Source organism: Babylonia areolata, chromosome 31 (genome assembly GCF_041734735.1).
Source record: "Babylonia areolata isolate BAREFJ2019XMU chromosome 31, ASM4173473v1, whole genome shotgun sequence".
Classification (NCBI taxonomy): domain Eukaryota; kingdom Metazoa; phylum Mollusca; class Gastropoda; order Neogastropoda; family Buccinidae; genus Babylonia; species Babylonia areolata.
This window is the reverse complement of record NC_134906.1, coordinates 11,466,276-11,494,092: the sequence shown is the minus strand read 5'-3', so window position 1 is coordinate 11,494,092 and position 27,817 is coordinate 11,466,276. Positions and strand designations below refer to the sequence as shown.

General features: G+C 42.0%; 1 protein-coding gene and 1 long non-coding RNA gene across 2 annotated transcripts in view; both read right to left on the bottom strand.

Moving 5' to 3' along the window:
* Positions 1-440: 440 nt before the first annotated feature.
* On the bottom strand, positions 441-4,794 carry LOC143275952 (uncharacterized). The gene is made up of 2 exons (XR_013053489.1): positions 3,710-4,794; positions 441-3,654 (listed from the first exon to the last, which is right to left on the bottom strand). It is a non-coding gene; the product is annotated as an uncharacterized LOC143275952 (long non-coding RNA).
* A 5,824-nt stretch (positions 4,795-10,618) lies between these two features.
* The window catches only part of LOC143275951 (uridine-cytidine kinase 2-B-like), a 20,527-nt gene continuing 3,328 nt past the window's right edge, over positions 10,619-27,817 (bottom strand). The window contains 6 exon segments of the mRNA XM_076580298.1: positions 10,619-14,268; positions 15,511-15,559; positions 18,528-18,625; positions 19,733-19,754; positions 19,756-19,876; positions 27,767-27,817. The exon segment at positions 27,767-27,817 is cut by the window's right edge and continues 46 nt beyond it. Coding sequence (XP_076436413.1) covers positions 14,159-14,268; positions 15,511-15,559; positions 18,528-18,625; positions 19,733-19,754; positions 19,756-19,876; positions 27,767-27,817 — 451 coding nt within the window. The 3' untranslated portion in view covers positions 10,619-14,158.

Here is a 27,817-nt window from a genome sequence, read left to right as displayed (position 1 = left end):
TGTTTTCTCCTAAGGGTGTGCTTTAAAAGTTTACATGACACCAAATCATTTGATTGCCTTAAATCCTATTATACGTGTCGGTATACACTTGCACAAGATCACATATGCACATTACAGATCCTGCAATCCATGTCAGTATTTAGCAGGTTTCAGAAAGACTGTATGCACACCCTGGAAACAGAGTATGGCTGCCTTCATGGTGGGGTAGAAATTGTAAAACATGTAAAAACTCACTCGAAACGAAAGTGTGTGAGTTGCAACCCAAGAACCTGAAAAAAAAATCTGATTTTAAAACAAAAAAGAAAAATTCATTTTAAGCAACATTCCCTACACAACAAGTGTAGTAGAAGTGTCTTCTTTACCATAAAGTTGAGCCATTTGCAATGTCACTTGTTCCAATACGCATGAGCAAACAACCCAAATATTGAACACCAGAAAACAAGTTTTGTTGTTTTTATTGAATAGCATGGCAAGCCACATGGGGAAACAAAGACCAAAAAAAAAAAAAAAAAAGAATTATACCACTCAGAAATGACTCGGGTATATGCAGAAAACACAAAATTAAACCAAATGCACAAATCAGTCAATAGACTTTTTTTTTTTTTAAAAGCACACAGAAAATGTACAGCACGCCTTTCTCAGAAGACACAGAACAAGAGATATCTAATGACAGTGCGTAAAGCACTGTTACATTTTGTATACACAACCGACACACACAAATTTTTATCATGGTTGATAACCATCACCTTAAAAATGTTAAAACACTGTCTTTAGTTTAGAAACACGACAAAATATACAAAAAAGCGTCACACTGACCACAAACTTTTGGCTTCTCACACTGATGGTGTGACTGCTTCTTGACCCGAACAGAGATCACATGAAGTCACAACAGCATGCCAACATGATAGTGTCAACACCAATAAAACAAAACCATGCAGAAATTGCTGTCTTGATATTCACTGGAAGAGAGTAACAATTATGTTTAAGACTTGCTGAAAGGGTCTGGTGGGGTCTCATTTGCATTTTTTGTTTTAATAGCAAAGCTGACAGTACAGACATTAAAGCATAATACAGGACAGTTATTTGCATATCATTTTATAACATGAATGTGTGTGTATGGTAAATATGCAACTTTTCTTTCTTTTTTTTAAAATATTTATAATACACTTATCAAAGTGAGTTGAGTACTTTTCTTCAGGGAAGATGTAGGTGTCTTTTTATGAAAGTAATATTTCTATTGACTAGAAGGTTGACACTCCCATCGAGGTGATAAGATGGATGAACTTTCAACATATGTGATGAAGCACACACAATCTGCCATGAAGACTGTGAGAGAGACACATACAGAAAGAGCTAGAAAATGAATGAATTCTATTTTCTGAGGGCAACTGAAAAACGATGCTCTTTGTCGTCCAGCCCTCGAAAGAGAGTGAGAGAGAGGGGTGGATGTCATAGTCCAAAGAGTGCTGCAAAATGACTTTAAAAAAAATGCATTTTTTCTCAGGGAAACTGAGAAAGAAAGCAATGCTTTCTTTTTTTTTCTTTTTCCCCAACCAACCTTGAGGGGAAAAGAAAAAAGAGAGGCAGACTGAAGAGGAGGCAATAGCCCAGTGGTTTGAGCATTGGATTGTCAGTCTGAGGGTCCTGGCAAGGTTTTAGGGTGGGGATTTTTCCTCCCATCTCTCAGGGTTAAGTGACTTACTCGTGCCTGAGCCCCCTTCGTGTATATATCTATACTGGAGGTCAAATCCTGTCTTTCATGTCAAAAGTTTAGTGGGATACGCATCAATCATGAATCATCAGCTTTTTCATTTGTTTAATTCTTTTGTGATCATTGGCTGCACTTACAATTTACTCGTATCTTGAGTGGACTTACACATGTAAGATCGTTTTTACTCCAGGCAGCCACACTCCATTTTCAGGGGCTGTGAACACTGGGTATGTTCGTGTTCCTATAACTCAACCAACATGCTGTGGATTATGGGATCTTTAACATGAGTACACGCATGAAGGGGATTCAGGCATTAGCATGTCTGCGCATATGTTGATCTGGAAGATCAGAAACATCTCCACCCTTGATCCGCTTGGTGCTAATACCAGGATCAAACCCAGGACCTTCAGATGTCATGTTCAACACTTCAACTATTCGTCTGTCTGTGCATGTCATGTTGGTAGTGTAACAGAGAGAGGGGCAGACAGACCGACAGATTCAAGCCTGCAAGAACCAGATGAGCAAAGAAACATCGTCTGCATCGCATGTGTGAGTGAGTTGCAAAAACATACTTGCATGCCTGTGATTGTCTTGTGAGAGTGACCCAGTAAAAATGGACATGGACAAATTCTGGCTTTTCAATTCATAAACAGACAAATGAACAATTTCAAGTTTTAAATCAACAACGTGGAGTCTGATGCATATTTTATCATACTGTATTGCCTGTGCTCATAATGCCCTGAAGAATGTAACAGACGAGATGACCTTCACTTAGCAATCAAGATGCAACCTGAATGAAATGCACTCAAACAAAACATAAACCCGACATTAATTTCAAACCCCAAACAAACGCAAAGAACAAAGGCAGCACGATGCTTTGCAGTATGGATACATAATGAAAAGCTAGCATGTGAGTGGGATTTCTTCAACAATGCAGTGAATTTACTTACTGTATTCATTATATGTAAACATGTATCATCAGAAAATAGAAAATACCCATGTCACTTGTTTCATTAAAATCACTTGCTTTATTTGTTTTCTTTTTCTTCCTTTTGTATTTCTTTACCATCTTCTTCTTTGCCTTATTCTGATTTTTCCTGGTCTTTTTTTCTTCTTGGGTTTACTTTTCTTCATCTTCCTTCTAATCCATTTTCTTATTTGATTAACTATTTGCTGCCTTCTTTTGATTTTTGATTTTATTTTTTGTTTTTTGCTGCCTCATCACATGCACAATTTCAGTGGCATTACCCCAGGTCCCTCATCTCAAGCTCCCTCCCACCTCACTCCCCTACACAGCCACGTGGGTTCGTCTGTTGCAGTCTCAGCATCGGCAATGCACAGGAAGCTATCAATATTAGGTTTTGGTTTTCAGGAGGCCACACAGAGGAGACCTTGCCCTGCTGGCAAGTCACTTTGGTAGTGTTCAGTAGTGCCTGTTCTGATTTAACTTTCACAGGACACCACCTTCAAAACGCCCTTCCGACAACAATCATTGCCAAGTCAGAGAGTCAGACCAAGTGAACGTCCCCTCCTGAGTGGAGACCACCACCACATCCCTCCACAGACAGTCCCCCATAAATTTGCTGACACTTAGACTTTGATGGGACTCATCCAAGCACAGAAGTGGAGGGGGACTGAAACTAAGCAGGACATGAAAGGCCACAGAATTTGGGACCCTGATTTTTTTTCATACTGCTGATGAATGAGGAGGAGGAGGATGCAATGTGAGTCAATCTAAAGTTTGGGACTGCATGACAAGGCAGTACTCTCTGCTTCCTTTCATGATGAAGTCCTGACGTTAACCAGGCCCGAGAGGTACAGACGCTTACAGCGTTGGTCAGGAAATTTGGGCAACACACGCAATGATACATCAGCAAAGTGGATAGTACTTGGGTCCAAGTCTTCCCATTCAAGCTCACAGCACATTCAAATCTGGGTAGGAGCTGACTGCAGGCTAAAAAAAACCAACAACAACCCAATCTCCACTGGCAAGCAAACCTGTCCTCTCAGCAGTCAGTCCATGATGCTAACCACTTCCCCACTGTGTCTGGTCATCGTTTCATCTATATTCTCATTCCTTATTTCATCATCTTTGTCCTCTTTATTTTTCACTGGTTTGAGGTTGGCTTCCTCAGCAAGCTGTAACCAAACCTTTGTCCAGTTTGGAAGCAACATTTGCTGCCGGTTACCAACATTCTTGTCAAAAAACATCTAAGTAATGCAAGTAATGGAAAAATGACTGGTGACATCAAGCTGATTTTCTGCTAACTATCATAATTCATTTGTCTCTCCCTTAAGTTTTCCAGTTACACCTTTAATATTATCATTTTTTCTCCCCAGATTTCCTGGACTCTTTTTTCATTCCTAAAGCTCTTATTTGAGCATATAATACACATATGACAAAAGACATATTAGAAACTCTAAAATGTAGTGTTGATTAAAATGACATATGATACATTACAGTCTACGATACACCACTTGCACATTTGTACAAGTTACTCTTTTCAGCACCAGCAAAGGAAAAAAAACAAACCCTCAAATCTGACTAAATACAAGCAACAATTTACATCCTAAAAAAAACCAAAAAACAAGCAGTCACCTTCAGAAATAAATTAATCACAAGGGATAAAACACTCTCACAACAGTTACAAACTACACAGACACACACCAAAAAAGCTGCCCTATCTATTCTCAGTTTCTCCCCACCAGTTTTCTTGTTATAATTTCAACTCATATCAAATCTCTGTGTTATTATGAAGGACAGACAACGTTTGTGCATGGAGGAAGCAAAGAGATTGGAGAAATGTCAGCCAACTGAATCATCACCGGCACCATTATTACATTTTATTTTCATCACTCCACATGATACTACATGACAGTTTAGCAATACGTTTCATCATGGGAATAAACACACACAATGGCATTCACAAATGTTGACTACTTTCAAAATTATCTGAGGGAAACATGAATGTTAACTATTTTCAAATATGAATGTCGGATGGATCGCAGTTTTTGTTTTTTGGGGGTGGGTTTTTTTTTTAATGTTAAGGTGAAACTAGTATCCATAATATGAATATGTACACACAAAGGAAATTTTCTATCTAAAATTACGTTTAAATAACATACTTACCGTGACCCAACTAGTGCAGACTCCGGCAGGGGTCTGACATTCCTGTCCTGTGCAAACTACTATCCGCCTATGCGGAGAAAATGAGAGAACTACGGCCGATAACCTCCCGGAAGTAGGTAACGTCCCCTTTGTCCCCCTGGTTATCGCCCTCTTTTGACGGCAATATGCCATCAGCAGCGCAGCGAGCAGGGAGAACAGGAAGCGGGGAGGCCGGGAGGGTCTTAAATTTGGGTCACGGTAAGTATGTTATTTAAACGTAATTTTAGATAGAAAATTTCCTTTTAATCACACATACTTAACCGTGACCCAACTAGTGCAGAATAGCGCGACAAGGTGGCGGGCTAGCCTGTTCTACTGTCTATGTGCTGCGATAGCCTGCTGTGCAACTACCACAGAAGCGATGCCTCTTGAGCCATCATCCCGCAGGCGTGCGACGTCTCTCAGGTAGAAGTCGATGAAGGTGGCAGGATTTTTCCAGTAGGCGGCATCTAAGATGTCTTGTAGCCGTATTGAGTGCGCCAGGGCAAGAGAGGAGGACCACGCTCTGACTTCATGCGCTCTGGCTGAGGAGGCATCGAGTCTCAAACCTACGTCTGCATATGCACCTTTGATCGCATTGACTATCCATCGAGACAGCGACGTTTTGCTAATGTCACGTGGATGGTCTAGGTTCCAGCTAATGAAGAGGCGTCGCTTGGACGCTCGGAAAGGACGCGACCTTTTGAGGTATATGCGCAGGGCCCTGACCGGGCAGAGGAATCTATCCTCGTCATCATGGGCTAGAATGGAAGAGAGCGGTTTGATGAAAAGAATGGGAGAGGGTGTATCGGGAGTCTGATTTTTGGCAAGAAATTCAGGGAGGAACCTAAGTGAGATAGATCCGTCCGGCTCAAAGGCTATATCCTGTGTGACGCCACTGAGGGCATGGACCTCACTACAACGTCTGCCTGAGGCGAGTGAGACGAGAAAGAGTGTCTTCATTGAGAGTAGCTTGAAGGGAGCTATAGCAAGGGGTTCGAAGGGTGCCTTGCGGAGGTATTGTAGTACCAGAAACAGGTCCCAAGAAGGGGACCGAGGGGATGTACGTGTGTGGCTGAGGGAAGCCCCTCGGACTAATGCCCTAAGCAGGGGGTCATCTGAGAAAGAGGGTCCGCCTAGTTGCCGAAGAGTGGAGCTGATTGCAGCGCGATGGACGCGTACTGCAGAGGCGGAGAGGCCTTTGGAGGAGGAGAGGAAAGCGAGAAAGTTGGCGAGGTCCATGTTGGATGGGTGTGTGGGATTGACTGAGTGGGTAGAGCACCAGGAGAGCCAGCGATTCCAGTGTGCAGAGTAAACGCCTTGAGTGCCTTTGCGATGTGACCTGCATACGAGGTCGGCTGTGTCATCAGAGGCGCCTAGTGCTGACAGAGATTCCCGCACAGTAGCCAGGCGTGTAGGTTGAGAACCTCTGGGTTTCCGTGGGGAATGCCTGAGCGGGGCTGAACTAGGGAGTGTCTGCCGATGTGAAGGCGGAGTGGGGGGACGTGAGTGAGGTGGAGAAGGTCGGGAAACCACGGCTGTGCTGGCCAGTGGGGTGCGATGAGAATCAGGACGGCACTCTCCAGCCTTGCCTTTCTGAGGACTTTTCCCATGATTGGCAGTGGGGGGAAGGCGTACCCCGAAAGGTTGGACCAGCTGATCGACAGGGCGTCCACGGCCCAGGCCTGCGGGTCTGGGACTGGGGAGACGTATGTGGGGATGCGGAAGTTGAACCTTGTGGCGAAGAGATCCACATGTGGTTTGTGCCAATGGTCCCAGATCGGCTGAAGTGTTGAGTGTGACAGGGTCCACTCCGTCTGAAGCACTGTGTGGGATCTGCTGAGGTAATCTGCTAGAATGTTGAGCTTGCCTGGGACATGTCGTGCTGTCAGGTGGATGTTGTGCTCCTGACACCAGAGGAGGACTGTCTCCGCATGCAGGGACAGCTGGTGAGAGTGAGCTCCCCCCTGTTTGTTCAGATAACATGCTACCGTCGTGTTGTCTGTGCATAGCAAGATCGACCTGCGCGAAACGTGGGGGAGGAAGTGCTGGAGGGCAAGGGAGACCGCCTCCAGTTCCAGTTTGTTGATGTGCCATGATTGCTGCTGTGGGGACCAAGTCCCCGACGCTGTGTGGTTCTCCATGTGGGCACCCCAGCCCATGTTGGAGGCATCTGTGTATAGTTCTGCATCTGGAGTTGGGTTCGAGATGGGAACCCCGGCGTTGAGCCATTGCATGTCCATCCAGCGCTGGGTCGACTGTGAGAACCATGTGCCTAGAGGAATCTGGGTGTCCCACGTCTGAGAAGACTGGGACCACCTGTTCTGGAAGTGGCGCTGAAATGGGCGTTTGTGCAGTCTGCCCAAGGGGACCAGTGCAGCAAGAGACTCCATGAAGCCCAGTAGAGAGGCAAGCTCCCTGGCTGACGCCGAGGCTGCCTGTGATAGATGAGAAAGGAGGCTGTGTAGCCTGTGGAGGCGAGGCATGGCCGGACGTATGGTCATTGATACCGAATCGATCGCCATACCCAGGAATTCGAACTGTTGAGAGGGCTCCAGTTCCGATTTGTCTGTGTTGATCAGAAAGCCCAGTGCTTGGCACTGGGTCCTGACGAGGTTGAGGTGATGCTGGCAGAGGGCCTTGCTCTCTGCGAGGATCAACCAGTCGTCTAGGTAGACCCTCAGGCGTATGCCCTTGCTCCTGAGGGCCAAACATAGTTCCCTGACCACTCTGGTGAAGACCCACGGGGCTGGAGCCAGGCCGAATGGAAGGGCTCTGAACTGGAAGGACTTGCCTTCCCATGAGAAGCGGAGCCACTTGCGGTCCCTGGGGTGAACGAGGACATGGAAGTAAGCGTCTGTGAGGTCTATGGAGACTGCCCAGTCGCCTTGTCTGATGGAGTCCCTGATTGACGCAGGTGATTCCATGCGGAATGATTTGTGCTGGAGATATCTGTTTAGGGGCGAAAGGTCTAGGACTGGCCGCCATCCGCCGGATGTTTTGGGAACGACGAAAATGCGGCCGAAGAAGCCCGGGGAGAGAGGAGGAGCTTCTTCTATGGCCTCTTTGTGGAGAAGAGAGAGTATTTCGTCCCGCAGGGCTGAGCAGGCTGTGTCGCCCTGAGGGGGGGGGAAGGGAGGAGGAGAGAGAGTGAGAGGTGCCTTGGAGGAGAGCCAAGGCAGGCGGAACCCCGACCCTATCACCCGGAGGACCCACTCGCATGCTGGGAGAGACAGCCACGCTGGCATGTGCCTGGACAGGCTTCCTGCTGGCTGTTGGTGCGCGAGTGGCGGGTGAAGGGCGGGGGCAAGTCATTGGGGGTGGGCCGGAGTGGAGTTGGTTGCTGGCCTGCGTGGAGGGCGGAGTGAGTGCGGCTGGCGCCTGTACGGTCTGGGCTGACCCCTGGGTTGTGGCCTGGGTTGTGCTCTGGCGTTTGAGGTTGTGGATTGGCGCGGGCGCGGTCGGAAGGAGGTAATGTTGCTACGCCTTAAGGTGTAGGGCTGATGCCGTTGAGCATGCCGCGGGTGTGCCTGAGTGCGGAGAGGGCCTGCGCCGAGGGCAAGGTCCCTACCCAAGTCTGCGCGGCGTTTGATGGCCGCAGTGGGGAAGCCTTGACCAAAAAGGGAACCGTCGGCGGGAGGAAGCGCTCTGAGGGAAGCATGTTCTGGCAGAGAACGCACGTATGGAGAGTGGTCGAGCACAGCGTCCCTCCTGGCCAAAATCACGTTCATGTAGGCCTGCGCTTGTATATTGGCAGAGCGCATAAGGAGCTGGGCGATCTGCTGTACGAAGGGAGAGAAGACCGAGATGTCAAGGCCGGCTGGTGGGTCAGCTGGCGTTTCCATCAGTGCTGTGGCAAGGCCCGCCAGGAAGTTGTCTATGGCTGCAGTTGATTCAAGGGACAACCTTGCAGCTTCTTCCAGGTCCATCAAGAATCTGTCTGTCACTGTGACTGAGCGATTGGCCTGCGAATTGTTTGGGAGTAGTAGTAGGTCCTCCTGAGAAAGAGGCAGGGGCCTTTGCGGGATAGGACCCGGAGCTAACAGTGGGGGTTTTGAAGTGGGTCTGGGTTGGGTTTTTAAGAATTTGCCTCGACCCATTGCTGCAGGGAAATCGGGTACAGAATCAGAGGGGACCTCGCTGATGGGTTGGCCCCTGATGCGTGCCAGCGTACTATGCAGGGCATCAAGTACCATGGGCGACTGTGTGAGGGCATAGTGAGGGCCATTGGAGGATCTGTGGATGCCCATGATTTCCATAGCACCGCAGGATTGAGGCGTGCCCGGTGCATGAATTGTCTCCACCCTGTCTGGAGTGTAGGAAGCTAGGTGTCCTAGTGCTTCCTGCAGGGAAACCAACTGGTTTTCTTCTGAAGGTGGTTCCTCTGAGTCTGTGTCACCATCAGAAAAAGTCTCTTCAGTGGCATAGGGTGATGGATCAGGCTGTGTGCTGGGCACGTGGCCAGTGTGGCTGTCCTGGGTGCTCTGAGTGTGTCCTGCTGAAGTGGAGGGTAGCTGCTGGTGGGTGGCAGGGGGTGGTGGTATTGCATTAGAAGAAGGAGCAGAAGCAGGAGAAGGTGTGGCACCAGGAAGGACAGTGGAGCATAATTGCTGCAGCAAGCTGATAATGAGCTGCTGATTGTTTGTTTGAGCAGCTTGCTGTGAGACCGTTTATGGCTGGGAAACAGCAGCAGCTGGAGAAATGGCAGATGTGGACATCACTGCATGGCTTGGTGGAACCGTGCACGCGCCTGCACTGGAGGCAAGGGGCAGTGACGGTGCAAGGGAAGTAACTGCGGCGGTCACCGATAAGGGGACCGAAGCAGGAGTTGCCTCCCTTGGATTGGAAAATCGTGACAAGGGGAGGGGTGCACGCGTATGGGCAAGCGTGTCCCCTAGTGGTCCACCTTCCTCCCTGCACAATGGGAGGGCATCCCTACACGCCACGGTCGCCAAAGGATCCGAGACGGTCGAGGCATGCCGCGTGGGGGGCTCGTGATCCGATGTCACGGCCGCCACCACGGACGCATCGCACGTAGGGCCCAGACTAGTGTGCGGATCCAGAGCAAGTGACTTGCGTTGTTTCCCCAAAGGGTTTGTGCAAAAATCCCTTGAGACTGAGGGCATGGGGAAAGGGATAGAGGAGGTCGACTCGGGTACTGCCGACTGGCAGAGCCGAGAAATCGCGGATCGCGACGAGTCCGATCGCGAATCGAAAAAAGGATTGTGAATGGCACCACTGACCTGTGTATTGGTAAGCAAACCTGTAGAAGTCGCCGGAGGAGGCGTAGTGGGTAGTGGTGGTCTGGAGTCGACCGGAGGTAGCGGAGGAAGTGGGGGTGGCGTAGGGTTGGCGTTGCTGAGAGCGGCAGAGGTAGAGGGCCCAGACTGATCGCGAATCGATTGCGATCGTGCCTTAATTTTAGCCCGATCTCCCAATCGGGCTACATAATTGTGCGACCTGTTTGAAGACATAATCGGACACAAAACAGAAACGCCAAAGAATCGATAGACAGGTAGAAAATGCGAAAAACTTAGCCGTATGAAGTGCACAGGTACAGGTGTCGAGATGGCTGCCGGAAAAAGAGGGCGATAACCAGGGGGACAAAGGGGACGTTACCTACTTCCGGGAGGTTATCGGCCGTAGTTCTCTCATTTTCTCCGCATAGGCGGATAGTAGTTTGCACAGGACAGGAATGTCAGACCCCTGCCGGAGTCTGCACTAGTTGGGTCACGGTTAAGTATGTGTGATTAAATGCTGTTTGTAAATGATGACCGCTTTGAAAATTCCATGGGGAACGCACACAATAACCATGGTCAAATATGAATACGGGATGGCTGGCAGGTGAAACATCTATTTTGGTTTAAACGTCAATGTGAAACTCGCGACTAAAATGGGCATGAGGAATAGGTACAAGAATAAAGACTGTTTTAACTAATGAAATTAAAGGTTCCTCAGCACAAGAACACATGAGGATGGAGATGGACATGAAAGAAAACCAGCAAGGAAAAAAAATATGTGAAAGATCCCACAGCATTTTTTTGTTTGTTTTGTTTTGTTTTGTTGGGTTGGATTTACATGAAGGTAATAAAAGGAAATGACAATGACAAGAGGACTATTGCCATAACACACAAACAGTAACAACTCTTATGATCATTCAGTTTATATAACACACATGCTTTTAAACACCTGTACAAAATACACTCTTTCTCCACAGGTAAAGAATATATATTAAGAATACTCGGTATGTTAAGATGAAGGCAAAATGTTAATAAAATAAATTTCTGTTTTGAGAAGTGTAGATTTTCAATGCCAAAATGAACAGTGGTTTTACATATTCCAAGATGCAAAGACAGATCTTTACTTTATCAAAGATGAGACAGGAAATGGATAAAAAAAAACTTGCCACCACCACCATCAAGAAATAGAACGCAAAGACAGATCATGACAAAATATAAAAGATTAATCTTCTTTCTCGCTTTCCATCTCTCTCCCTTTACATATATATATATATACACCTATGACAAGGTCTAGGGATGGTAAAGATGGATGACCTTTTTTTTCTTTTTTTCTTTTTTTTTTGCATGATAACACACTTTTCGACATATACAAAGAAAATGTAATATTAAAACGAACCTCCCTTTTTCTTCAGTTTTACTATTAGTTAAACACAACCAGACATCAAAATGTATTCACAGAATCATTTTCTTTTACATGAACATGAGCACACGCACACATGCATGCCGGATGTTCTTCATGTTGAAATTTTTGTTTGTTAAATCAGAATTCTTCCACCTGTTCATACTGTTTCATTGACATATAAACAGCTTGCTTCATACTTTGATACATGAAGCCAGATGCGTTACACGCACTCAGATCGCAAATGCACACACACACATCGACTCAGCAGACATGCATGCCATGACACATTCATGCAAGAACACACATACATGGGTGCGAATTTGGATAAATATTGAATTCTGTTATGCACACACATACACACGCACACACACACACATGTATGCATACACACACACACCCACACTCGAGTGAAATTACATAACAGTTTCGATGTTCATTCATAACAGTCTGTTTGGCAACAAACTTCTTGCCAAGAAGCACACATCAACGTTCACAGTGTGTTAAATCCTTGAAAATGATGCTTGCACTCATGCAATGTTTGAGGATTTTTTGTTTCTTTTATATTTTTTTTTGTTTGTTTCTTTTATTTTTAAAGGAAAGAGAGGTCATGGTATTCCTGATTGTTTCTAGCTATACCTTAAATAATTTTATGTTCTTTTTTTTTTTTTATTTCCTTTACATTTGATAAAAGCACAAATCAAATTACAATGTTTGACTGTGTTCAAACTGTCAACACAGTTACTGTATTTTCATTGCAGTAGAGGTTCCAAAACATCACCCCAATGGTATTCACCCCCCCACCCAATATTTTTTCCTGGATATTATATTCCTGAATATTTTCTTTCATCCACATCCACACCCTACCTGATGAATTTTTTGTGGACCTCCCTTTTTTTTTAAGTCCATCTGTTCAGATCACCACCCAATGTGTGGTCAGGAGACATCTGTGACTGTCTCAACAACCCTGACAGCTGTATCGGTGAGAGCTTCAGCTCCAGAAAAAGAGTCACCCAAGTCAGACAGGGTCAAAGGGTCAAAGGGCAGAGACGAGACAGAGTGATCAATGTTCCTTCAGGTTTAGGGGTTGGGCGCAATAGGACTCACAAGCCAAAGCTATACAAACTTATTTTACAAAAAAGAATTTGTGTGTTGTCTTGTGGATACGGTTGTGACCTCTTTTTTTTTCTTTCTTTTTCTTTTTTTCTTTCCTACAATGTTGATGCAATAAAACTGTTGAAATATTTTTTTTAAACAAGAAAAGGCTATGAAAACACCTGTGGTACAGAAACCACAACAGCAGCTCTTCAAAACAGTTTGGTGCAGGGAGGGAATTCCCCTTCAGAGGGCGCCTTTATAAAACAAAAAATAGGGCACACCAAGACGAACCAAGTCAATGGAGAAGATGCATGGAGGAGGACAAGATGAAGGCAGACAGATGTGGACCCAGCTGAAAGAGGACAGCCCAGAACTTTTTCAATCCACTGGAGGAGAGCTGCTGTGGCTGGCTCTACTGGCTCCTCAATGGAGGAGCAGCCTACAGGAACAAATCAAACTTGCAATTTCTCACACTTTCAGACAAAGGAAAACACATTTTGTCACCATCTCTGCACAGACTGATGCACGCAAACATGAACACACAACCACACAAACACACACATTGAAACTAAACACCTCTAAAAATAAATCAGATCTTGGATCAGAGACATACGGTCATGGTGATTATGTACATCAACAGTATGATATAGAAGTGATCAGCTTGAAAAAAGAGAGAAAAAAAAGAATATTTATGTTTCATTATTTTCAATATTAACATTTATATTTCCATGTTTCCAAACCTAACATAATCTCAACAGTTTGAAAAGTTCATAATGTGCCCCTCAACGCAGAATTGTTGCTTGTTTTTGTCCATTTCATGACAAAGCTGGATATGTTTTTACCTATTTGGAGGTTGATGCACAACTCTACTTGCAAAATGCCATCTCTTGATTCAACCATAATCTTGCTAAAAAAAAAAAAAAGAAAATTAAAAAAAGGAACCTATTTGACATTAATCACCTGAAATTTGATAAAAATATTTGAAATCAATTACACAAAATTATATCTTAAAACAAAAAGAAAAGAAAAATCAGTCTATTTCAAAGAATATATGAAACTCAAAATATGAGAAAAAACTAAATACAGTCCATATCACCAATAGGCAAATAAAATATGTCCAACAGAGTTCAGATGATGACTGTATTGGTACTTCCACAATAATCAGAGACGATAACATCTGTACAAGGTTTTGTAGGGAACAGGTTCTCACCCAGTCAGAACACGTACCATAGAACTTCAACTCCTCTAAAACAGTCTTCCAAGTTCTACCTGTGCTTCCAAAACCTGTTCCATGATCATCCACCCGTTTCAGACTCAGAACAAAGTTTGAAGTTTGGCAACTAGATCACTTCACCCACTACAAATCATTCCATGTTATTCTCCCCTTTCCCTGCTGTCTTTATCTGTTATTTCTCACACCACTTCTCAGCATCTTTTAGATCAGTTTCTTTTCGTTAAAAACAAAACAAAACACCCCAAAACAAAACAAAAAAAACAAACCCAAACCCACCACCATCAAAAACAACAGTGTGTGTGTGTGTGTGCGTGTGTGGTCTCTTGCATCAGTGCGGCCGTCCCACTTGGGAATCGGAGTTGTAGCGCTGGCGTTTGAAGTTCTGTCGGTTGGGTCGCATCAACTCCTGGATGTGCTGGACAATCAAGTCAATGGCCACTGAAAAAAAGGAGAGAACAGGAAGATAAGGCTGAGGGAAACACGTCGTATCACTCTTTATATCACCACTGGTTCTGTCAATACATGTTAAAACTACAAGCAGAGGATGGAAAGCTAAAAATTGAGACAACGGTCAAATCACACTCTGTCACCACCACTGGTTCTTTGCGGGGAATAGGAAACTTAAAACTACTGTAAGTTTACAGACTAAAAAGGCGATACTTTTCCCCCTTTAAACGTGATCCCTGGCAGTAAGTGTTTCTCACTGGTGGGTAACATCAGTAACAGACCAATCAGGGAAATTCAAGCACATACTTATCAGATCATAACTACAAGATAACATCAGTAACACACAACAGCCAAGTTTTTAGATGCGGGATTTTCATTCTTCTTAGCGTGATCCTGATATCAGCACTAGGTAGGTTGATTAAGGGTGGAGATTTTTCCTATCTCCAAGGTCGACGTATGTAATGACCTACTACTGTCTAAACCCCCTCTGTGTGTACATACATGCATTTCAGACACACACAAGGATACTGTGATAGATGTCACAGTTCAGTGGGTTATGAAAACATGACCAGCATATACAGTCCCAAAAAGTGAGTATGCCTGCCTTCAAGGCTTGGTAAAAATGGTCACATGAAACAAAGATATGAAGAAAAAAAAAAGGATAAGACAGAAATGCTTGAAAACACACACACACACACACACACACACACTCACACACATTTCAAAATAACACAACAACAATTTTTTTTTAAACATCTCCCACATACCAGATACCATGAAAAGAATACATGCCAACTACTTGAAACAAGTCACAAATCTCTGAAACCAAGACCTACAAGATATCTTGCTCCCTCATGACACACAGAATCCCCTTTACCTGCCAACCATTTCAGTGTCCTTATACACACTAAGCCAAATGCCTACATTGACAAGAGTAGATATAAATTATCTTTTTTCCCTGTAAATCATCCATTCCTGGTGTCAGTACGGTCAATTCTGCAGAAAACAATCCATTTCTCTGTCACCGAAATCCATAAAGTTTATGATCTGCTTCCAGCAGAGCACTCAGTTATGTGCTTAACAAGCTGAGACTAAAACATGTAAAAGAAAAGAAAAAAAAAAAAGAGCTTTTTACTTCCAAAATACAAAAGAACATTTATGCTACGAAACAGACAATAGCACATATGATTATTAATACTACATATCAAAGAAAAAATATAACTGTTCATTTACCTGTGTTGTCAGCTCCACGTGGAATAATGACGTCAGCATACTTCTTTGTCTGATAAAACAGAATTTTTTTTTTTAGGTCATCTTATTTTTCAAAAAACATGCAATGACAAATTTTCTGTCTGTCAAAGAATATGCAAAAAAAAACCCCAAAAACTACGACCAAAACAAACTAATAAATATGACATACACATCTGCCTACAATCAACACAAATGTAAAATAAAATCCACAACTAAATCAACTCTGTCTAAACTCACACACACAGACACACATATCTGCACACACACTTGCTCAAAGACACATAAACATAATCACACATCCGCACATATACACAGAAAGAAGCTCTTTCCCTCTTCCACACCCCCCCCCCCCCTTTTTTTTCCCCCCTCAAAGATTATAACTTTCAATGAAAAGATGTTAAACTACAGAATGAACTTTTACACCGATATGTTTACATTTCTTTTAACTCCTTCACTATTGCTGATGGGCATACTCAATGTCAAAACGCAGTCTGAAATAAGGCAAGAGCTTCCAGGTCAGCATATCAGTCACCATTCTTTACTTGGATTTAACAACAATAATAATAATAATAATAATAATGTGCATATACAGAGTGCCCTTTCTTTCTAAGAGCTCAGGGTACTCTACATGAAAGAAAAAGTTACAAGTTAAAAGAACCTCTCATGACCACTCTCCCTCACTCTCTCCCGACTCGAAACATATCTCAGAATCATTACAGACAAATGGCACAGAATAAATTATGCGAGATTTAGGTTAAGAACTCTGGGGTTTAATGCAAACAGAAGATGGTTTGAACCTGGGACTTCTATACAGTCACCATGCCCTCTCTGTGGATACCAAGTGGATGATGAAAAACATTTTCTTTTTCAGTGTGAAATGTATAATACTGTGCGAGAAAAATGTATATTCTTTAAAACAGAGATGGCTAAAAGCCATGATGTTGTTACTGTCTTGTCATGTGATAATGAAATCATAATTAGATCGGTTGCTAAATTCATTGCAGAAGCTCAAACAATGAGACAAAGGTACATAAGTCAGAATAGTATCAACAGCATAGAAGACACTCAATTCTAGTTAGTACAGAAGTTGCTATTTTATTTGGACAAAACAGAAAACATAACATTGCATACTTAAGTGTATTGTTGAGGCAGTATGTATTGGTTTGATGTATTTTTGAATGGATGGTCGAGTCAGTCCCCATTCATTTTGGTATTTTATTATCATTACTTTGTTGTTTTTCTTTAGTTCCGTTTCGTTGAGTTTTTGTCAGGATGTGACTTAAGTGTTTCCAAGTATTGCATATTTTCTTGGTTTAAACTGACTGAAGGATTCAGAGAAAAAATATAGTTTTTTGTTGTTGTTGTTTTGAAGCTAAAATATATGCATTTATGTTGTTGCCCCCTTGTCAAAAGACCTTTCTTGGCAATGACAATAAATAATTCCAGTGTCCAGTGTCTCTCCCGACTCCCTCCCCCATCCCCCTGCTCTCATTCTTCCTACAAGCAAAGGGAGCTGGCAGGCTTGGGGCTGTGCTGGAGAAGTAGGAAACCATGAGTGCTTACAGACAGGATCTGAAATGATGAGTTTTCCATGAAAACCCAAAGGCAGAAACAAAGAGTCAGATGAACAGACTTGATGACGTAGGTTGTTCCAGATAAGAGGAGCAGCAAAGAGGAAAGAGCGTTCATCACAGATTCTTGAAATGACACCAGGAATTTCAGAAGGTAACAGTCAGAGCAAGAGTGGAGAGTTCTTGAGGGAATTTAAGCACTGATATTAGTGATCAGGTCAGAAAGATAGGTAGGTCCAGTGGAGTGGAAAACAGAAAAGCTAAGACACACAACTGTGTGTTTAATTCACGCCTCTACTGGAAGCCAGTGCACAGCATGGAGGCGAGGGGAAATGTACATGTGACCCTGAAAGTCAGATGGGCAGCACTCTTTGCAAACGTTTTAATTCCCTGAGGAAGACTATGAGGACAACCTGTCAGTAGAGAACAACAGTGGCTGAATCATGAAAGCACGAAAGTCGAAATAAGGGTGTTCATAGTTTCAACAGAAAGGTAATAATAATAAATAAAGCAATAATGTACATTTGTATAGCGCTTTCCTGTGGCTGTAAGTGCCTTTGATAATAATTAATACACCTGTTATAAATAAGACACAGGAATATACTTTTATTTTAAAAAGGTACTGACAAACATTGTTAATCCGTCAAAGTTCACAATTGACTGTGCATATCAGATTGACCACCTGAGCATGTATACTGAGGTTTGAGTCAAGAATGACTCCAAGGTTCCTTGATTTAGAAAACTGAACTGTGGCATCACCAATCACAAGACCACCAGGGAAAGAGGCAGATGCCCACATTCTTAAAGAGGAAATGATCACAGCCTCTGTTTTGTCATCATTTAACTTGAACTTGTTGAACATCATCCAGGATTTAGCATGAAGAATGCAGTATTGCTTTGACTGAATCAGACTACTTCACCAGTATCTGCAGGCTTTTGCAGTTGAGTATCATTAGCAAAAAAGTGTTGAAGAACGGAGTGACCAGAAGTGATGTCAGAAAGAGGACTAGGGAACAGAACAAACAGAACAGGGCCTAAGACAGAGCCTTGTGGCACACCACTGCAGATCAGGGTTGATTCACAGTGACCGTTGAAAACAGAGACAGTCTGTAAGCCAACTCAGGACTGTTGAATGAACCCCAAATACATGTCCAAGCTTGGAAAGGAGTACACACCCTGGTTTCTCCCTCTTGGGGTTGCAATATTTTTGTTAAAAAAAAAATATATATATATATTACACCAGTGATAAGTAAGTATAAGATTGTTCCACACTGATCTCATTTTCACTATGTTTAAGCAGTCTGAGGGCTCATGTTGTGATGCGCTCTCCCCAGGGAGAACAGCAAGAATTTCACATAGAGAAAATCACTGTAACCAGATAAGGACACAACACAATACGACACAATATAAGCACAGTGCAACACTTACTGGCAAGCAGAACTCTTCGAAAGCAGGCTTGACCAGACTGGTGTACTGGTGAAGGATTTTCTCCAGGTTCCTTCCTCTCTCCTGGATATCTCGCAGGACTGTTCACCAGCGTGCAAAACACACACACACACACACACACACACACACACACACACACAAATACAACCACAAACACACACAAAGACACGCACAAACACACAAATGTACGCAAACATGTACACACGCAGATACAAAACGCCCACACATATGCATGCACACACAAGCATACATGCTACTGGTAGTGTTAAGAGGACAGAAGCAGAGCAGTGTTCAATCTGAAATGATCAATAATCATTATAGTGATGTTAAAACTTTAATTCATTAATCTTCAGTCAACACACACACACACACACACACACACACACACACACACAAAGTGTGCATAACCATCTAAAACACATACTTGAAATTACATGAAAAAAACATTAACATGCATAAACTGAATCACTCTCAGCTCTATTTTCTTTTCTTTCTTCTCATCTTTCCTTTTCATTTTTTCCTCTCTAAATTTCTTTCTCTTCTTTCTTTTTTTGCTTGCTTTTCTTTTCCCCTTCCTTCCGTTTTACCCCTCCTTTCTCTCTCTCTCTTTTTAATCTTTCATTTATATAATTTTCTATCTCCTCCCTTTTGAACAGAATAATTCCAACACCCTTGTTTCAATCACTTTCCCTCTCCCCCCCCCCCCCCCCCACTCTCCCCCCCCCCCCCCTTTCTTCATCAAACACAGAACATCTTAAGTCACCCAACCACATCAAATGATCCACGACCTTAACTCATTCAACAAGTACTACGCCACCCTATGCAACAGTATAATTTATATCCAAATTCATCAAAATGATTCATGACGGTAAGTAATAGTTAATCAACAACCCCACCACCTGACCTAGCATTATGATTCAGTGTCTAAAGTTGCCCGAAAGCTGAATACCGACTCATGACCATGACTAAATCAGCAACCCCTACCACCCTCTGAAGCACTGTAATTTACCTAATGTCTGAAAACCAGTAAACTGTGTGAACAACAGACTGTTAAACCCAAATCAACAACCACCACCACCCAGCTGCCAACCATCCATCCGGGGGAAGGGGGGGGGAGCTTGTAGGGGAATGGGGAGAAGAGAGGGGGGCTGGGAGGGTCGTGGGGGTGGGGGTGGGTTGTTCTTTACCTCGGCGGGAGAGGCGTGTGTCCTGGGTCCGTGTCGACAAACAGCTTCATGTGGAACATGTTGCGCAGCTCAGGGAAGTAGAAGACCAGGATCCCTTCCAGCAGCACCACATCCGCTGGATAGACTACCTGCCCTGTGTTCTCCCTGCTTTGCACAGAAACAAGTCTGTGGAATGCAGTGATTACGACAGAGGAGAGAAAAAAAACCAAAGCCGACCACTTGATGAATAATGCATGAGATGCTCGGGAAGGAAGGAAGGAAGGAAGGAGGAGAAGAACAGCACAGCATGGTACAAACAAACTTCAATGCAAAACGCAAGGTCAAAAGCAATACACGTCACACCTAAAAAGCACTGCGGGTCCAAGTTAACAAGGTTAAAGTAACGGGACAGGACACCCATGCTAAAAACATGAATGAGGAAATTCGGAGATAATCCTTCCGTGGCAACTCACTCTCCCTGACAGATACACACGCACGCACATACACACAATCATGGACAGGTGCACAATCACACGCTGACTGACAGGCACACAAACACACATACCTACATACACAAAACAGATACATATTATTGTGTACCAAAGTACACCTGTAAAAATGTGCACCAGCACAAAACCTACCAACACATCACTCCTCTGCTTTGCACAAGTTCATTTCTTTCTTCCATCCCCCCCCACCCCCCCTCCCCCCTCCCCACTTTAATTTATTTAAATCAATGAATTAATGTGGTTCTTAAAACTGTTTGATTTTACTACAACATTTATAAACAATCATTTTCCTTTAACAAAAAAATCTGTCTCTCTATGGTGCTCAGACCTGTTTGATTTTAATGCAACACTTATCAACAATCATTTTCCCTTTAATATCTGTCTCCATTATCCATCATATATGTTTGGTTAAAACAATGTAGTTTTTCATATACCAACCGAGGTGAAAAAAAATTTGCCTTGTTCCCCCCCCCCCCCCCCCCCCCTCCCCAACCCTCCCCCGCACCCCCAACATTATTTCTCTGTTAATTTCTGTTTGTGCTTTCTCTCAAAACAATGTCATCCACTCTGACAAAGAAAACATGTAATGTTCTGTGATTTTTTTTTCTTTTCTTTTCCTCCTACATTTGAAGCGTAGAACGCCAGTAATAACAGGTGTCTACAGAGAAGAAGCAGTTGTCCAGCTGACCCCAAAGATCATCTCACACTTGTGGTTGTAGCAGTGGAAGAAGTTGCTGCAGCAGTAATTATCAATTACACAGTCACCGAGTACTGAATACCACTTTCAATATCACAGTGAATACTACAATGTGTTATATCATAATCAGGGAGGAAGGTGGCAGAATGGTTAAGACGCTCAGCTGCCAATACAGAGAGTCCGTGAGGGTGTGGGTTCGAATCCCGCTCTCGCCCTTTCTCCTAAGTTTGACTGGAAAATCAAACTGAGCGTCTAGTCTTTCAGATGAGACGATAAACCGAGGTCCCGTGTGCAGCACGCACTTGGCGCACTGAAAAAGAACCCATGGCAACGAGAGTGTTGTCCTCTGGCGAAATTACGTAAAATGAAATCCACTTTCATAGGTACACAAATATGTAAGCATGCACTCAAGGCCTGACTAAGCGCGTTGGGTTATGCTGCTGGTCAGGCATCTGCTCAACAGATGTGGTGTAGCGTGTATGGATTTGTCCGAACGCAGTGACGCCTCCTTGAGAAAGTGAAACTGAAACTAAACTGAATATCATAATTTCTGACAACACAGTTAAAAAAATCAAAACAAATACTTCTGCAATCACAATTTCAAATCATGATTTCTAGTTTACAGGCGCAAGCATTCTGAGTGCTACAAACAGCACTAGTGGGAAAGCAGCAAAGCGGGTGTCAGTTTACTGCAGGTGAAATAAAGCATCCTCAGCTGCTGGGAACGTCTCACATCAATACATGTTGCCATTCAATTCACCACTATAAAGAAAAAAAAAAAGATTTATTATTTTTGTTAATTATCCTAAGAATCTTTTTTTTTCTTTTTTTCCCTATTTAAACCTGAACTGTTGTACAACATTCCTAAGTTTCCCACATTCCTAAGTTTCCAAATTAATTTTCAGTCTGTAAAATACTCCATACTAGAGGAGATATTCAAATTTATTTTCAGTCTATACAGTACTCCATATCAGTGGAGATTTTCATTTTTATTTTTAGTCCATATAACACTCAATATTACATAAATGTAAATGTAGATTTTTGAATGTATTTTCTGTCTAAACAACACTCCATATTATCAGTGAAGATTTTCAAGTGTCTTTTCAATCTGTACAACACTCCATATTAGTGGAGTTTCAAGAAATTATTTTTAATCTACACAGCACTACAAAATAGTGGAAATTTCTGATTACATTTTCAGTTTATACAACGCAACAAATTAGTGAAATTTTTAAAAGTCATTTTTAGTCAATACAATGATACCGCAAACTAGTGGAATCTTTGAACTTGAAATTCATTTTTTAGTCTACACAAAACTACTAATTAGTGGAACCTTGGAAAAATGAACATTTTCTGGCTACAAATGCCGCAAAAATTGACCAATTAAAAAACACAATATACATTACAAATGAATCAGACATAGGAAGCCCACGCCTCAGACACTGACGTGTGATGTGTTCAAATCCCAGCAAACCCTGGCTGGTAAGAGAGAAGGATTTTTCCAATCTCCCACGTCTTCACAGACGTCCAGAATTCGAAGCATCTTACTCTTAGCATTATATGTGTGTATTAAATGAAAGTAAATCAAAACTATGCACGTTAAAGACCATGCAATCAAAGTCAGGATTTGGTGGGTTATGGATCTGAAAACTTCAAGGATACACAACTCTTGACAATGAACCAGAGCATCAGTGACTGACCAAACAGTATCTGATTCTTATTTTTATTTTTTTTTTTTTAAATAATAAAACAAACTTTCCTTTTTTAAAAAAAAACCCAAAGAAATAACAGCTGATCCTAGATGAAGAGGGAAAAAAGCAAACTGATGAAATGAATGATGAATGGAATGCGTTAAGTCGTGGTGGCCTTGATTTAAAAAAAAAAGAAAAAAAAAAAGAGATACACAACACATAAAAATGAAGGGAAAAAAATTATGAAACTAAGAACAAGAGCAAACGTTTACACTGAGAAATAACAACACAGTCAGCAGAAATTGAAACAGTGAGTGTGCATAATTGATGACCAAAAAAAAAAATCTTCAGAATGTCCGGATTATCATTTCTCGATGGGCAACTCAGTTCTTGGATTATAGGGCAAAAAAAACACTAAGCCCTCAAGTAATCATCTATACCACAGAGGTCTTCCCTCCCTTGTTTTGATGCTGTTGTTGTTGTTGTTGGGTTTTTTGGGGTGCTTTTTTTGTTGGTGTTTTGGGGGTGATATTTTCTCCCTGATGTGATCTATCTCTTTTATTTTCTTTTAACTTCATGATCGTTTAATCTGGGTATCTCACACTTTCTTTCTAACTTTTTGATTATTTAATCATAACCTCTTTCATTTATTTTAGGTAAGCCCTGCTCTGTTGAAAAAGGAAGCATGTGTTTCTGTTCCATTAAATTCAAAGGGTGCCCTGTGTCGTATCGTTTGACAGGTGTAAGTGATTGTTTGGGCAACAGAAAACCATGTATAAACTATAATGTGAGAAAAACAGTATTCATGATCCTGATACAGTACGGGTAAAAACATTTGTTTTCAGTGTTCATGTGCAGTTCATCCACATTTATCTGTGTGCCCTATTGGTTTTTAAGTGAATTCTTAAGTTCTGCATTTGCAAATGCAAATTATTTGGGGAAAATTAGTAAAACAAAAAACAACATTAAGCTAATTTTTTTGTTTTTGTTTTTTTAATGAACTACCGTTGACTGAGCAAGATGCAAACATACAGACACACACAGACACAGACACAGACACACAGTTCACTGCCTATTCATTCTTTTTACATTCCAACAGCGTTAATACAGATTTTGTGTAAAATTTCAAAAAACTCTTCCTTCAATCCACAGCTTTTCCAGAATACCATTCTGAATTTCCATAACCCCTACATATAAAAATACTTATGTGATTTTGTTACTGAAAGAAAGAGAGAAAATAAATAAAGAACAACAAATGAATTAAAAACCCACACAAAGTTTTTCTTCAAAACATCTTCTGAAAAAATGGGGATGAAGAAGGAGAAAGGGATAGCGTGTACGTATATAAACTTGAACGACACAAGCAGATTATACTCCATATGAAAGGAAAGGGAGCAGAGAAGGCCGTAGAGAGAAGAAGAAATATATATCCGAAGAGTTTCATATAAGCAGTCGACAGTCGACAGACCACTGAGACAGGGGAGATAATCCCTCATCAACCATCCACTCCCACCACCACTCCAACATCCAACCCATTCCTTAAAAAATATGAAGGCTAAATGATAAGAGGGAGCAGGGGTGCTGGGTAAGTATATATGCACAGGGCGGAGATGATCAGGCACTAAACTATCAAGGAAAGAAACGCTTTTCAAGCATGAAGAACGCTCTCATCTTAATCCAGACTGTCTCTCACGTCATGTTCTTCTCTCTTCAGAGCCTTGTTTGAGGTGTGCATGAATCAAGTCCAAAGCAAGTGTGAAACCAGACACTCAACTAAGCGAGACTAAGAGTGTAGGAGATCAAACATCAAAGCCAAATAGGTGCAATCATTTTCACCTCTAACACAGGCAGACAACCTCCAATCCAGTGCTGCTGAACTCTTCCCATCAGTAGGCTACAGGTTAAAGGTCTCATAGTCTTACACCGCCAACGAGGCAAAATCCTCTCCTTCCACTGTTATAACCTTCCCGTACCGAAGTTAGGTATCCATTCACATACAGCAGGTAGTCAGGTAAATAACAGCTGCGGAGGAGTGTGCCATTTAATAAGAGAGGCAAGGCCTTCAAGACTCAACTGACTGACCACATGAATTATGGAACAAAAAGACGGCATCTCTGGTACAGGTACAAACTTTTCCCATGAGTATTGTGTACCATGTTGTGACCTTGACCTTCAACATCTGATAATGAATTTCAGTAACAGGGATCATGCTGACATCATGGCAGTCACAAAGCAAAGTTTGATGAAAACTGGATGAAAGACAGGAGCTCTACAGAGCTTTTTTTGTTTTTTTTTTTTTTACCATACAATGGCTTTGACCTCTGACTTCTCACCTTGTCATCATAAAGAGGTTGACCTACTGTTCTATCAAGTCAAAGGTTCTACACAACTTGCACTTGGCAAGAAAACTCCAACATTAAAATTTACCACAGACACACTCATACACAAATATACACACTGACAAAATGAGACCAAGAGATTACCAAGACTCATTTTGTTTCCACATTTGAGTCGATAAAAGGTGCAACAGAAAATTATAACACACCCAAAAACCTTCCCTTGAATAAGAACTCCCTCCTACTTGTTCATACATTGATCATACCCTGTTCGTCTAAGTACACACACCAAAAGCAGCAGAAAGAACATAAAAAGACACTGAATATTTATTCAATACTAGACAATGCCTTTTGTTCTGTGCTAAAACCCCACCCACTTACAACAGACACGTGTACATTTTTTTTTTTTCAATCATTGTCAAAAACAACAAATCAGTTTACACCTTTACATGAAGAACGGCAATCTCCGTGACAAAGAAAACAAGACAAAGTCATATAGAATATAAGAAACGAACAAAACAAAAACAAGAAAAGGAAAGAGGATGCTAAAAAATCTGTATATCTTTACATAACAGATACAAACATACAGACACAGAAAAACTATTGACAGTGAGTTCACAGCTTTAAAATTTGAGACAAAGGCAACAGACATACAGACACATACATACATACACACACACACACACACACACACACACACACACACACGCACAGAGAGAGAGAGAGAGAGCAAGTTGACAACTTTATAATGTAAGACATAGAGGGCATGGCAGATCAACAGAAAAGAAATGACGCAGATCTATAACAAATGCATGACTGTTGAGTCATCAGCTGTGTGAACTCTGGTGTCTGACTACAGTAAATTAATCAGAAAAAAAAATGAACCAGCGGTAGTACAGCTGGTACTACAGATGAAACAAGTGAAACACTAATAATGATAAAAACAATAACAACATGGATTTCTTGCACTTCAGCCTGCTGAAACCCAAAGTGCTTACAATGAATCACAAAATAAGACACACTGCACACAATATACACACATACACATGTGTGTGTGCGCATGCAATGATGTCGTCAAACATACAGTAATATGACCCTCAGAGAAAAGACCGGCGGATGAATAACAACCCAGTGATGCACACATAACACTCATTCACACACACACACACACACACACACACACACACACACACAAGAACAAGAAACTTCTATGTTGGAAAGGAAGCAAGTAAGCCTGAGGAAAATGAAACAGACCAACTATTTTCTTATCACTGAGAATGACATAACAGAAATATAGGATAAATGATAGAAAAGAGGACGATTCCATACACAACCCAACTGGGTGGGGCCAAGATGTTTTCTGGTTGTCAGCTTGAATTCCTACGGTCCCAACACAGAAACTAACATTTTTGCTGCCCAGCTTACTGCAGATGACAAATCTGTCAGCCTGCCAGAGCATGTGCTAAGTAAACAAAGAAAATGAACAACATTCTGCTGACAAACTGAAACAGAAAATACCAAAGAACTGTCTGATCAACGATCAACTGTTACTTTGTCAATGGATATGTACAAATTGCAGCAAATCACCACCCAGTGAAAATGTCAAGGTAGGTGCTGGTTTTGTTTCACATACTACTAAGTTGGTTAAGTGCATATAAGTATCATATTTTCTTAAAGGTAAAATGAATAAATCCTTCCAAGACCTAATCAAAATTTCGAGTTTTATGACTCTTCAAGCTTTTCTGAACCCGTACAAATAAGACATTTACACTCACTTCCAATATTTTAAACGTTTTCCCCATACTCTCTCTCACAAGGCAAAAACAGAACAAAACAAGAATTCAAAAAACAAACAAAAATAAAATAAAAGAGAAAGAAAAAGAAAGGGATAGGGTGAGGAAGACAGCAACCACATCACAAAACCAGTACTCACGTACACGAATCAAAAATCGACGGCAGATCTGTACAAAATCAACACAAGCCGGCAGGATTTCATCTCTCTCACACACACACCCCCATCGACCTATCACCACTCCCACAAGCTGAAACTTAACTGGGGACTTTCAGTTCTTCTGTAGTAGCTGCTAAAAGAGAATGATTATTCCATGTGCTTTAGTCAAAAACTAAGAATAAAGTACAACAGCAAAAAAACAACAAAAAAAAGCTTCAGTTCAAACTTGAGGCCTTCATAATATTTGAGAAGGGGGGAAATATTTCAACTTTGCTGCAAATTTTACACAAAAAGAAGAATTTAATAGTAGCATTTAGTTTTAAGACAATAAACATTCAGTTACATCTGCGCAAAGGATGTAACAAAGCATCAAGAAAAAGCTGCGCCTCCAAATGTTTAAACATCATCTAAATGCCAGACCTGCTGCTCACCTCATTTTTTTTTAAAACCCAATTTCAATCAATACAACTGTAAATCTGCAGAAGCATTCTATCTTCCACTGTCCATGTTACCACCTATTACCTGTCTTTCAGATAATACTCAAATTTCTTTTTTGTTTGTTTTTTTCCTGGGTGGGGACAGGCATTAAACTTTTAAAATATAAAAAAAAGATAATTCACAGTCGTACTAACTTATATCTGATCTAACCCAAAACAAATGGTATTGTAAGTGAAAACTTGCATACTGCTGATATATTGAAAACAAAATATTCAGCAATTCACTTTTAAAAAAAAGTTTAAAAAAAAAAGAAGCTAAGATCAGCTACCACAGAGAACAACTGAAAGTCTCAATTTCCCTCTTTTTCTGCAACACACATTGCACTGACCACTAGACAAGGGTGTAAACACACATGTGCAAATCATACACGTACCTTTTGTGTGACACATAATCATAAGTGGGGATCTCTACAGTCTTGCCGGCA